General features: G+C 36.7%; 1 protein-coding gene across 3 annotated transcripts in view; it reads left to right on the forward strand.

The window, feature by feature from the left end:
• The window catches only part of TEC (tec protein tyrosine kinase), a 114,812-nt gene that overhangs the window by 98,471 nt on the left and 2,581 nt on the right, over window positions 1-13,760 (forward strand). For 2 of the 3 annotated variants that reach the window (XM_020990491.2, XM_078148713.1), the window contains 5 exons: window positions 720-853; window positions 4,727-4,801; window positions 5,844-6,015; window positions 6,108-6,324; window positions 12,164-12,228. In XM_020990491.2, coding sequence (XP_020846150.1) covers window positions 720-853; window positions 4,727-4,801; window positions 5,844-6,015; window positions 6,108-6,324; window positions 12,164-12,228 — 663 coding nt within the window. The remainder of the gene's footprint in view (window positions 1-719; window positions 854-4,726; window positions 4,802-5,843; window positions 6,016-6,107; window positions 6,325-12,163; window positions 12,229-13,760) is intronic. The other variant, XM_020990486.2, reaches the window with a different exon arrangement.

Below are 13,760 nucleotides of genomic sequence, written 5' to 3' on the forward strand. Positions count from 1 at the left end.
CCTTTCAGTGGGTTAGCTAGATAGCCTAACTCCATGACATCTATAAATTGGATAAACATGCCATCTATACCTTAATCCATGTAATTAATTTTAAAAAATGTTGAACAGGGAATCCTTGAATACTTCACTGGAGAACCTCCTCCAAACTGACGTTGATCCCTTAATCATTCCTTTTTTGGTCTAGATATTCAGCTAGTTTCAGATTCACTTACCACTATCCAGCTGATTTTTCTCCATATTTTCCACAAGGATATTGTGAGAGACTTTGTCAGGTGCCTCATTCAAATCCAGACATGGAATATCCAGGACATTACCTTGATCTACCAGTCTGTTTTTAAAAAATACAAAAACAAATGAGGTTCATTTGGCGTGACCTGCTCACAAGTAGCCCATCTGAAGTCTCAGTGTCGTATTCTCCATTTACATATGTTTCTGGATGTCAGGCAGTCACACGAGAGGTACATCCAATATTCTGTGTGCACTTAATACAATTTGGACCTTTCAGGATACATCTGAAGGACTTGTGAAGGACTCTCAGCATATATAAATTATAGCAAGATAATATTGTATTTGTAATTGTTCTAAGTTCTTGTCCAAGTCCAAGAGCCAAATCTTCTTTGAGATGTATATGAAGTTTCATGAGCTGCTTCAAGACTAAGTCATAAGGTTTGTAAGTCAGTACTGGTAAAGATGAATTCTTTTTAAAATTTTTATCTCAGGGAAGGTTCATCAGGATTTAGACACTACCATATAAAGGAAACGACGACATCTCCAAAGAAGTACTATCTAGCGGAAAAACATGCCTTTAGTTCAATTCCTGAAATTATTGAATACCATAAGCACAATGCAGCAGGTAAAGTTTTCTGACTTTTTAAAAAATGTGTTTTATTTAATATAAGTAATGAGTGATCAAGTTTTAGGGTTAATCTTTCATAAAATGCAATTTTGTAATCAAATGTAAAGTATGATTATAATTAATTAAAATTATTGATTTATTTAAGTTAATTAACTTTGAAAATGATTTTTATATAGAATAGCCATCATTTTGCATAGTATATCATATATGTTCATCTGTTTGTGTGTGTGTGTCCACATGTATTTGAAACTAGGAAATGCTATTGAGCCCTTACAAAAAATGATTTGATCTATTAGGACAGTGAATTATTCTAATATCTTCCTTCTTCAATTTAACCTTCTATCTTATATCATTCACTGTTTAATTAGTAGCGTCACTCAGATCTTCCTTTATAATTCTTAGTTCAGCCTGCTTTAAAGGATACAAATTATTACAATTAGTAAGAACATTTGTGTATGTTCAATTCACATGCTAAAATCCTTAGCTGAGGGGCAATCAGTCAATATTTGTTGGTTGAGTTAGATCCCTATAAGTATGGGAAAAAATTTAGCTGACAGCTTTGTTTGTGCTATTTATTGGTTTAGGAAATCCCTTCTTTATGAATGGTACAAAGGTTAGTGTTAATTAACCTTGTTCAAATCAAATAATATTTCACTCCCACTGTGGAAAAGGTTAATTTAGATAGAAAGGAAGAAAGAGGGGAAAGTGATGCATGGAAAATAGAACCAACGAGAAATAAAAATTAATGATAGTCCTCTCTCTCCCAAGGCCAAGAGGTCATTTAAATCTACTGAATTTAGTTACTTTGATCCTATCCCACTGTTCACCAAAGGCCTTGTCACTCTCAGGTGGTTCGATGTCAGAAATGGATAGGTTTTATCGATAGAAATGATACCAAAGAGGATGCGTTCTTTCTACCTTGTCACCACATCCTTAGGACTCTTGGGACTTTCCATCTGCCTGGCATTAGAATTCTTCTTTATGTGTTATTTTGCTCTATTAGATTGTGAACTCTTCAAGATCAGGGACTTTATTTTTCCAGTGTTTAGAATAGTATTGGCACATAATAAGAGTTTAATAAGTGTTTCTCACAGATGGAGAATTCTTATTCTATTATAATTTAATGTGACCTTATTTTCTAAATAAATTTAAATTCTAAGGAAATAAAATTGCATTAATTATATGGGAATCTTCAATCCATAAGAATACTAAAAACATTTTTAATGCATAAATTATACTATGTAAATTCACAAACATGTACATATGATACAACAAATTGTTGGGCATTCTGGCATAGTCTAGGATACTACTACAGTTATCCTTTCCATGTCACAATTTTCCCCATCATGGTTTTGATATTTCATGGGTTAGCATAAGAAATTAAGTGGGAATTTTGGGGGAGTTTGCGGAAGCCACAGAAGACACACGAAGGCCAGCAGATGATACAGCCTAGAACCCAAAACTTAAACCAAAATTTAAAATAAGGTACTGTAAACATTCCACAAAAGAAAAAATTCAAGCTTCTCTGGTACGAAGAGAGGGCCAAAACATTTTATATGGATTTTCCAGATTGTGGGGGCACTACACCCCTAACCCCTGTGATGTGGAAGGGATAACTGTATTTAATTGAATGATGGGACTCTCTATGGTCTCCTCTTTGTAAGTGCTAAGTGCTTAGGGCCCCCTGGTTTACATTCTTGGAACCTGGGCTATATATAACCTGGAACAGGATATACCAGGTCAGTCGCTGTATCCCAGTTTGAAGGGTGCAAGCTAGAGGTGTCTGAAGGCCTGGCTTACCAGTGTTTCCATGGAAGGGTGAGGTGTGAAGATCTATGAGGATTGGCACCATACCTTACCTGAACTTGCTATCACCTCCCATGGCTATCAGAATACTCAGTATACAATGGTCATTTAATGAATGTTTGTTGAATTGGACTTCAGGTTCAACACTTTGTCTGCCCTTAATATTTTAAAATTGTAACATGTTTTCTTATTGGGATTTCATATGAGGAGTTATATGGATTGTTATGTTTTATATTTGAATATGCTTTCGATGTGAAATATCAATCTATCTAACCCCTAATTCAAGCCACTTTGTTGCTATTTGTGATTCTTAGATGACAGGCATATAATTACATATAGAATCATCTAAAAAGTAACCCTTCACCCTTTGTCCTTTATTTCTGCTCTTTTCTTTTTTGGCATTTTTTTGGGTATGTTTTCATCTCTTTTCTGTTTCATTCTTATATCAGTTTCATTGGCTTTATCCATCCCAAACAAAATTATTCATTTTGTTGCAGGAGGCAGGTTAAAAAATCTGATGTTTATTTCAATTACCTCCATTCTGAGTAACAGATATTCATTACATATTAAAGTTCTTGTGCCTTTTAATGAAAAAAATATGTCAGGGCATATAATATATATTAACTAATAACTAATTCTTAACTAATAGGTCTCATTGTCGTTTTCTCAAGTGGGAAATCTATCTGAAAAGATTGCTATGTCATCACCACTGTTAACAGAAATGTTGCATTCTCTTTTAGAGCAGAAAGGATCAGCAGCCTGCCTGTAGGATTCAGACCCTTTTCCCCCAAAACCAACCAACCAACCAGTTTAACAAATGATTTTAATTGTTTAGGGTGAATAAGGATATGAGATTATATTATAAGCTTCTTGAGCTTGGGGACGAAATTGCTTTTTTATATCTTCTTCTTAGCCCCAAGAATTCATTAAGCATTCATTAAATGGTAAATGTTGTTCATTAAATGAAGTCATTTGAATTTATACGGCACTTGAGAAAGTGCAAAATACTTTTTTATGTTGCTGTCTAGTTGTTTCAGTCATGTTTGGCTCTTCATGACCCCTTTTGGAGTTTTCTCAGCAAAGATACTGGAGTGGTTTGTCATTTCCTTCTCCAGATCATTTTACAGATGAGGAAACTGAAGCAAATAGGGTTAAGTGACTTGCCCAGGTTACACAGCTAGTAAGTGTCTGAGGTTGGATTTGAATTCAGGTCTTCCAGACTCCAGGCCTTGCACTCTATCCACTGCTTCACCTAGCTACCTTTTTTTAATGCATGATCTCATTTAACTCTTGCCAGCCTCTGTGAGATGAGTAGGATACATGTTACCCCAAGACTTCTAAGGATTTCTAACTTCCTTGGTGGGTACTCTCTTCACCAACATAGATTACAACACCTCTATGGTTTGTTTTTTTTTTTTTAATTTTTGCTAGGCAATGGGGTTAAGTGACTTGCCCAGGGTCACACAGCTAGTAGGTGTTATGTGTCTGAGGCCGGATTTGAACTCAGGTCCTCCTGAATCCAGGGCCGGTGCTCTATCTAACCCTAGCTGCCCCTCCTCTATGTTTTAAGAGATGGTTTCATGAATGCTGTGGCCAAAATAATTCATTACCTGATGGTCAACTTTCTGATGATGAGTATCTCCAAACTTAGCTAGGCTGGTCTTTAGCCAGCATTCATGGTATCCACTACTAAGTTTATTCTCAAAACCTTTGCAGCTTTGTAGGTCTTGCCAGAGTGTGAATTTTGCCAGCCTAGCCTTAGAAATCCAGGGTCACCTTCACTTTCTAGTGAGGTGTTGAAGTAGGACTTTGTGAAAAAATGCAGATAATATTGACCTCACTTAAAGATGAGGTAGTTAAGTGCAGAGAAGTTGTGACTTGACTAGCCAGGCAGTCATGACTTGAACCCAAACCTTTGGACTTTGTCTAGCATTATACTATATTATTTCTCAGCAAATACATAAATGAATAAATGGAATAGATGAATTTATAGTGATAATGTAAGGTAATAAAGAGGGTTAGTATTAAATGTTCCATTTTAATATTTTTTTTTCTAACGTTAAGGGCTTGTCACCAGGCTGCGGTACCCAGTAAGTGTGAAAGGGAAGAATGTACCAACAACTGCAGGGTTCAGTTATGGTAATATTTCTCTTTATACTTCTTTAGGGCAACTAATCACAGAACAAACTCAAGGTGTAAAAAATTCCAAACAGTGAGACTGAAGTTTAAAATTTTAATACATACAGAGCAAGAGTTTTTAAAAGATTTCTTACCTGCAACTATGAATTGCACTTACCAATATGAATTCACTTTATAGGCATGAATTTGCTATTACTTGTTTCTTATTTTTATAATAAAGCAAACTTTTTTCTTCTTTGAGAATGTTAAATACTAGTATCAGGTTAGACTTTATACAAATTAATGCAATGTCTGTGCTGTCACTGTTATATTGTTTGCTCACAGATATATGAAGGAAAAGCTATTTATTAAGTTAATCATCTTATTTAGAAGCTCCTTGAGGGTAGGAACTATCATTTTTCATCCATGTGTCCCCAGCACCTAACTCAGTGTATATTCAGTATAAATTCACATTTATTTTTCAGTTGTTTGGTTATGTCTGTCTCTATATGTCCCCATAGACTTTTTGTCCATGGGGTTTTCTTGGCAAAGACGCTGGAGTAGTTTGCCATTTCCTTCTCCAGCGTATTCTCATTTTACAGATGAGGAACTGAGGCAAATAGAGGTTAAGTGACTTGCCCAGGGTCACACAGCTAGTAAATTTGACCTCAGATCTTCCTGACTTCAAGTCCAGTGCTCTATTCACTGTACCACCTAACTGTACATAGTGGGGATATAGTTTTATTTTGTTTGACAAAATTAGCTGCTGTTCTGTCCTGTTTGGGAAGTACTTGTGTTCATTCAGAGTTCAGCTAGATGGCATGATAGACATAGTATTCAGCTTGGAATCAGGAACATCTGAATTCAAATCTTGCAAACACTAACTTGCTGTGTGACCCTGCCTGAACTCTCAGTTTTTTCATCTGTAAAATGGTAGGGTTGGGCTCCATGGTTCCTAAAGATCTTCTAGCTCAAAATCTATGATCCTATGGTTCCATTTTTGCCCACAGTAATGCTATACTGTGGTTCTCAAATTTTAATAACTTCTTTCTTTTTCATACAGAGAAATGGGAGATCAACCCCTCAGAGCTGACCTTTATGAGGGAATTGGGAAGTGGACTATTTGGGGTAGTCAGGCTTGGCAAATGGCGGGCCCAGTACAAGGTGGCAATCAAAGCTATTCGAGAAGGCGCGATGTGTGAGGAAGACTTCATTGAAGAAGCCAAAGTGATGATGTGAGTCTCGGACTCTTTTGGCTCTGCTACATGTGTCTGTTGGTGCAGAAGAATTTTCATGCAATAACTTTTTTTGATTTCTGCCTTTCTAGGAAGCTAACTCACCCCAAATTAGTTCAGCTTTATGGTGTGTGCACTCAGCAAAGGCCTATTTACATTGTTACGGAGTTTATGGAATGTGGTTGTCTTCTGAACTACCTTCGACAAAGACATGGTCATTTCAGTAGAGATGTTCTACTAAGCATGTGTCAGGATGTATGTGAAGGAATGGAGTACCTGGAGAGGAACAGTTTCATCCACAGAGATCTGGTAATTTTATGTCAGCTTCTCAGCCAAACTTTCTGGAGATGAGTATCTCCAAACTTAGCTGGGCTGCTCCTTAGCCAGCATTCACAGCATCCATTGCTAAGCTTATCCTCAATACTCTTGCACCTTACAACTTAGGATTCAGAATTAGTGGTGGAACTGTAAAGTTATTAGTTCTACAAGAGTTTTTTACTTGGAAATAATTCATTAGAAATAGTTGTGGGCAGTGGTGTATTTTTTTTTCTTTTTTTGTGTTTTTTTTTAAACATGTTAAAATTTTATTTTTATTCTGAAGTCAACAAACACCCAACAAAGCAGGCATTTCCTTATACTTAGTAGAAAGGAATAAGAAGATTGTATATGAAACATCAAATCTCTATTATGTACAGCTTGCTTTTCTTTTTAAGTACATGATTAATTGAACATCTAACTTTCAAAAAATGCCTTGCTTGTCTTCTGGGTAATTCTTTCTGGTCTTCTGTTTTATTTTTTGTGCATTTGAAAAAAGATTGAGTAAACCTCTTTTCTTTTGTCTCTCCCACTTCTTTCCACACCCCTGTAGTTAAAAAAAAAATCAAAAGCCCTTATAACAAATAGGCATAGCCAAGCAAGACAAACTCCCACACTGGCTACATCCAAAAATCTTTATGAGTAGTATGCTTCATTTCTGGAATTATAGTTGGTCACTGAATTGATCAGAGTTCTCCAGTCTTTCAAGGCAGTGGTGTCTTAATAGCCTAACTTTTCATCACTCCTTTCCTTCTGTTTTCCATCTTTGTGTTTAAGTTTTATTTACCAAGTTCTTTGAAAACAAATTTTTCTGAGTTAGGACTCAGGGCTGAATGACTTAAAGAGGTTGCATATGGTCTCCTTCTACCTCTTGAGTCTTGTGAAACACATAGAGAGCTCTTTTTCTCCTAAAAAAAAATCTCAGATGAGGTTTCACTGTTATTTTTAGGAATCTGTAGATGGCCTGTAGCACAGATGCCATTCAGTGGCTCTGAAGCAGTTGTTGAGGCACACACTACCACTCTGCTTCTTGGTTTCATTCTCACTGTCTCATGCTCACTCTTCTTCTCCCTTCCTGCCCACATGTCTCTGGGGAGATCTCAGACTTTTTTGAGGTCGTAGCGATTTGCTGAATCTTATGGACTTTTTCTCAGACTAACGCTTTTAAATGCATAAAACATATTGAACATTACAAAGGAAATCAACCATATTGACATAAACATGTAATTTTTTTCTCCATCCAAGTTCACAGACTCCCTGAACCCTATCCATGGACCCACTGGGGGTCATTGAAACCCAGGTTAAGAATCCATGCCCTATCTCTCTTTCTTTCCTTCTTTCCTTTCCTCTCCTCATTTCCTTTCACCTTCCTCCTTACCTATTACTCTACATTCTTCCTCTTATTCCTTTATTTCTCTTTAAGAGCCTCAGATGGTCTTGTTCCTGACTCTCAGGGATAAGGAGATACTGTGATCTCTGAACTAGAACTTTCTGCTTATTCCAGAGCTGCAATTGTCTCGCTAATATTTGATCCCGTTTGGAGATTGATGTCAATTTCCTCTGGATCCACAATCAGGTTAAATGAAGCACATCTGGTTATCATGTTTAATCCTTTGAACTAATGTTCTTCCTCTTTTTGAAGTTCATACACTAATGAAAAATAAGTATATGCTTGCAAACCAAAGCTGTCTAGACAGGGAGTAATTTAGTAACAGAAAGAACTGTTCCTTCCTGGTACGATTCATAGACATAAGAAGGAAAAAACATTCCATTTGTCAAACATTTATTGAATACCTATTATTCAGGGCACTCTGGTAGGCACTAAAGGTTGACAAAGCTAAATAATGAAAGATTTAGTCTCAGTTCATGAGTTGATTAATATTCCTGAATTACTTCTTTTTTTTCTTTATGATTTTTTTGTTCCTAGGAATGTCTTGATGAGTGGGGCAGATGGGGCAGGCATATACTCATAATGAATGTGATATAAGAACAAAAGATATCAATAAAAATTCAAAAAGAAAAAAAAGATAACCAAGGCCCTATCCTTAGGGACCATATGGTATTTCTCAAGAAGAGAAAACTTGAGACAATGATATTTATCTATAGATATTTGAAAGGTGGTCATGTTGAAAAGAGTATAGACATGTTTTGCTTGGACCTACAGGTTAGAACTAGGAAAAACAGGTGGAAGCTGTAAAAGAAGTACTAGGTTTGCTATAATAAGAAATGACCAACATTCCCTAGTTGATAAATGGTCAAAGGACATGAACAGGCATCTTCTGATGAAGAAATTAAAGCTATCTATAGTCATGTGAAAAAATGCTCTAAATCACTGTTGATTAGAGAAATGCAAATTAAAACAGCTTTGAGGTACCACATCACACCTATCAGATTTGCTAACATGACAAAACAGGAAAATGATAAATGTCAGAGAAGATGTGGGGAAATTGGAATACTAATGCATTGTTGGTGGAGTTGTGAAATGATCCAACCATTTTGGAGAGCAACTTGGAACTACGCCCAAAGGGCTATAAAAATTCGCATACTCTTTGACCCAGCAATACCACTTCTTGGTCTGTATCCCAAAGAGATCATAAAAAAGGGAAAAGGACCCACATCTACAAAAATATTTATAGCAACTTTTTTTGTGGTGGCCAAGAATGGAAATTGAGGGGATACCTATCAATTGGGGAATGGTTGAACAAATTGTGGTGTATGAATGTGATGGAATACTAGTGTTCCATAAGAAATGATGAGCAGCTGGAAAGACTTGCATGAACTGATGCTGAGTGAAGTGAGCAGAACCAAGAGAACATTGTACACAATAACAGCCACGTTGTATGATGGCTAATATTGATAAACTTAACCCTTTTCAGCAATACAAGGGTCTAAGACATCTCCAGATGCCTAGTGATGGAAAATGCTGTCCACATCCAAAGAGAGAACTATGGAATTTGAATGCAGATCTAAGCATACTACTTGCTATTTTTTTTTCTCTTCTGTTGAGTTTTGTTTCCTCTTTCTGGTGGTTCCTCCTCTTGGTTTTAATTCTTACTTACAACATCACTAATATGAAAATATGTTTAATAGGAATGTATGTATATGTATAGCCTATATCAGATTGTGCGTCGTCTTGAAGAGGGTAGTGGGGAGGAAGGGGGAGAAAAATTTTCAACTTGGGGCAGCTAGGTGGCGCAGTGGATAGAGCACCGGCCCTGACGTCAGGAGGACCTGAGTTCAAATCCAGCCTCAGACCAAACACTTGACACTTACTAGATGTGTGACCCTGGGCAAGTCACTTAACCCCAATTGCCTAAAAAAAAAAAAAGAAAAAAAATTTAAACTCAAAAGCATATGGAAGTGATCATTGATCAATCAAAATAAATTAATAAAAAAAGAAAAATATGTTCTAATTTCAAGGACTCTTGAAATGTAGATCAGAATACTTATAGCAGTACTTTTTGGGGTAACAAAGAACTAGAAAGAATAGATACCCATTATTTGGGGAATGGCTAAACAAACTGTGATACATGCTTATGATGGAAGATTGTTGAGAAGTATGAAATAATGAACAAGCCAAACATGGGAAGACTTATATGAACCTGATCCAAAGTGAAGTAGGCAAAACCAGGAAAGCATACACAATGCCTACAACAGTATTCAATGTCAGTGGAAGGAAGAATAATCAAAACAAACAAACAAACAAAAAAAGAAACTTACTTGATAATTTTGTTGTATACCTGAAAGGAATAGCAAGTTGTGAATAGCAGATTTGCAATTTCATGCAATCATCTTTTTTATTGTCCTATGTTATAGAAATGCTTGTTTTATTCCATGAATTAAAAATAAAAGATATAAAGAAAGAAATGAAATGAGAAAATTTTTTAAAAAGCTCAGCACTTTAATTTATAACGACCAAACTTAATCCCAAAGAAGAGTTATAATATGACACCTTCCCCCACATCTTTGCAGAAATAGAAGACCATGGATGTGGGTTACTACGTATAAGTTTTTTGGTGTGTAGTTTAGTTTTTCAGAAATTTTTTTTAATCTTCACCTTTTGTTACATGGGGGGAGAGAAATACAGTGAGAAATGTGGATGATGAACCCTTCTGTGAGAAATTTGGGACTGAGAGCACCAGACACTTCCTGGTCCTAAAGGACAAGAAGGATGGATATGAACATCACCTAACAGACGCAAAAAGCTTAGTCATCCTATAGCATCTTGTGTCTTAGACCAAGCCCCCTGTTGACAATGGGCACCTAATCCCAACAAGCCACTCCTCTGCACTTGCCTTCAGTTCTATTAACTAAGCAGAGCTTTACAAGGATTCCTTTCAGTTGAGGTTCAAGTTGCTGTCGTCAGTCCAGAGAAAAAGAACTATGTTTGGAAATAAGAAAATGCAAAGAAAAAGCTTCATGGAAATGGATTGTTGTATGGGAAGGAACAGCAGACGTGGAAACAGGAGGCGTGCATTCAAGTTCCTGATCTGCTGCTGACTAGCTGCTCGGTTACTTTAGGCAGATCATCGACCCATCCTGAGACTTAGTTTCCTCCTCTGAAAACTTGGGAGATTAGATTGACCTATTCTGCCCCAGTTTTAACATTGACTGGTTAGCGGTATTAATCGATATTCTCTCTACACCTTTTAACCAAGCTATTTCCTTCTTTCAATGATTCTCAAACTGTTTTTGTTCATGGCAAAGTATTCTTTGTTGTAAGGAATCTACACAATGAGTATTTAAGTTGGCAACACTATGAGAGTAAATGGAAACTTTAAGGTACACATTTTCTTTTCCTTAAGAGATGTCATATTTGTTAGGTTCTTTGCAAGTGTTTTGATGTTAGTGCATACATGTAATAGGCAAGTTTTGTTTATTCAGAAAATGTTCTACTTACCATACTATGTATGCTTGTTAAGGAAAACTTATGTTAAAATTGCTTATAAATTTTCTTTTGTCTGCAATCATGTAACATCTAGAATTTGTAGCACATCTAGTGAAACTCATAGGGTCAGAGATTTAGAGCCAGAAGGGACCTTGTTAAGTCCACCCCTTCCCCAATTATGGCCCAGAAAAGCAAAGTGACTGGCGTAAGGTGATGAGGCTATTTGGTCCCTGAGGTGGGATTCAACTCCATGTGTGACTCCCAAATCCAATGCTGTACCACACACATGCTTCTTCTCCAGCACATCTTTTGATGACTACTTCATTAGATCTTATCATGCCCATGGAGTGGGCAGATAAATATAAATTAGAAGAACCAGCATTGATTTCTCATTTAAACTTGCACTGACAACATGATGATGATTAAATGCAGATTGGTTTCACCTAGTGCTCTCGATTTGACAGCCTTGGAGCTGGGGTGGTTGTTTCAACCACGTTGTGGTTAGTCACAATGAGGCACAGTGAGCAAAGGAATGAACCACCTGTCTGTAGCTCGGCTATCATACTTCCAAGAATCAATCCATAGAGTTCTGTAGACCTAGCCCTCAAGGTACAATCACAGTAGAAGGATCTGACAATATAAGGAAAATAATGTTGGAAGGAAAGAGCCTTGGCTGACTGCCTGACATAGCACTAGGTTGGATATTGAAACCTGAGGAAGGTGATAAAGTAAGAGTCAAATTCTGCATTTATGATTTACCAATTGAATGTTACTTATCAGGTATAGTTCTGTGACCAGTCTTTATGCCAAATGTCTATCATGCTTTTTCCCTTTTGGCAAACTTTGGGCTATACCAAGTAGAGCTGAAATTACCATGAATTTTCATGGTAGGTTTTATTACAGGTTTCTTTTTAACTAATATAGCATCATGCTTTTGTTTCACAGGCTGCCAGGAATTGTTTAGTGAATGAGTCAGGAGTTGTGAAAGTGTCTGACTTTGGAATGGCAAGGTAGGAGTGAGTTTGAATGATGTTTTCTCTATATTTTCTCTAAATAAAATTTGGTATGAGAACATCTTTTTTACTAGGAAATACAAAACACACTTAACAGTGGTATTTGATAGAAAGAACACTGGAGTATGCATCAAATGAGTTAAATTGTAAAGAATTTTGCAAAACTTAAGCACTATATAAATGCTATTATTATGATGATGATTATTCATTTCACTTGGAATCAGAAGACCTCTGTTTCTGTACTTTTTTTCTGTTGAGTTATTAACTGTGAGTCTTTGGGAAAGCTGTTCAGCCTCAATTTTCTCATTTGTAAGACGGAAATTATAACTTCCACCTTTTTATAGCATTGCTATCATGATCAGATAAGGTCATATATCTATATCTATCCGTACATTATATGTGTGTGTGTGTGTGTGTGTGTGTGTGTGTGTGTGTGTGTGTGTGTGTGTGTGTGTATATATATATATATAGAGAGAGAGAGAGAGAGAGAGAGAGAGAGAGAGAGAGAGAGAGAGAGAGAGAGAGAGAGAGTCCTATAGCTTGAGCAGAAGGAAAGGTCAAATGAAAACTTCTAAAGGATGGGGGGAAAGCGGATATGTCTGTAGGCAAAGAGCCAGTAAATAAGGGAAGATTGGAGATGAGCAAGATGGGGAGAGGAGTGGATAAACTAGCAAACTCTTGGAGGAGAAGTGTTGAGGATGGGATCAAAGATTCTTGTAGAGAAGTTGGTCTTGGCTAGGGTGAAGGGCCACCTCTTCATCAAAGGCTAGAGCAGAGCAGGAAAAATGAAGGGATGATATAGAGGATTTGGGGTGGAGGACATGAAGTAGAAGAGAAGAGGGAGCTCATAATGGATGATTTCTATTTTCTCATTCATGTATGAGGTGAGGTTCTCCTGAGAGAGAAGCAGCTTGAGAAATGAAGATTTGGAACAACTGCTATGTGCAGTGTGATGGAGAATGCAGGGAAGAAGAAAAGGATTTTGCTAGTTGGTAGAATCAATAATCATAAGAAATGTCTTCACAGATCAGATGTCTTCCCAAGTACCACGGGAGGTTAATTATTGTACTCAGTTATAAATGTCCTTTAATTATGAATCTACCTTATGCTGCTAACCACCCTGAACCACTAGGTGGTAGTATATCTCATTAAATGCTTTGAAGCCCCTTTCTCTCCTGAGACCTCATTATAATGTTATTTTCATAGAAATCTGCTTAAAAGGCTAAGTCTCGAGTGCTTCTTCTGGAGGCATATGTTTATCTTATCCTAGTATTAGAAACATTTAATCTTAGAGTTGGAAGGAACTTGAGAGATCATCTATTATAATTCCCTCATTTGACAAATGAGGACATTGAGGCCCAGAGGATCTTGATATAATTTACCTGCCAAAGGTCACCAATTAGTAGCAGAGCCAAGACTTAAGAGTCTTTAGACACAAGGCCTTCCGACTTTTATTCTAGCGTTCTTTTTCTGTGTGCTAGATGCTTTCTATAAAACACATACATATTGCCATAATGCTACGTATTCAA

The sequence above is a fragment of the Phascolarctos cinereus genome, unplaced genomic scaffold (assembly GCF_003287225.1).
Source record: "Phascolarctos cinereus isolate Bilbo 61053 unplaced genomic scaffold, phaCin_HiC Scaffold_9;HRSCAF=440, whole genome shotgun sequence".
Lineage (NCBI taxonomy): Eukaryota > Metazoa > Chordata > Mammalia > Diprotodontia > Phascolarctidae > Phascolarctos > Phascolarctos cinereus.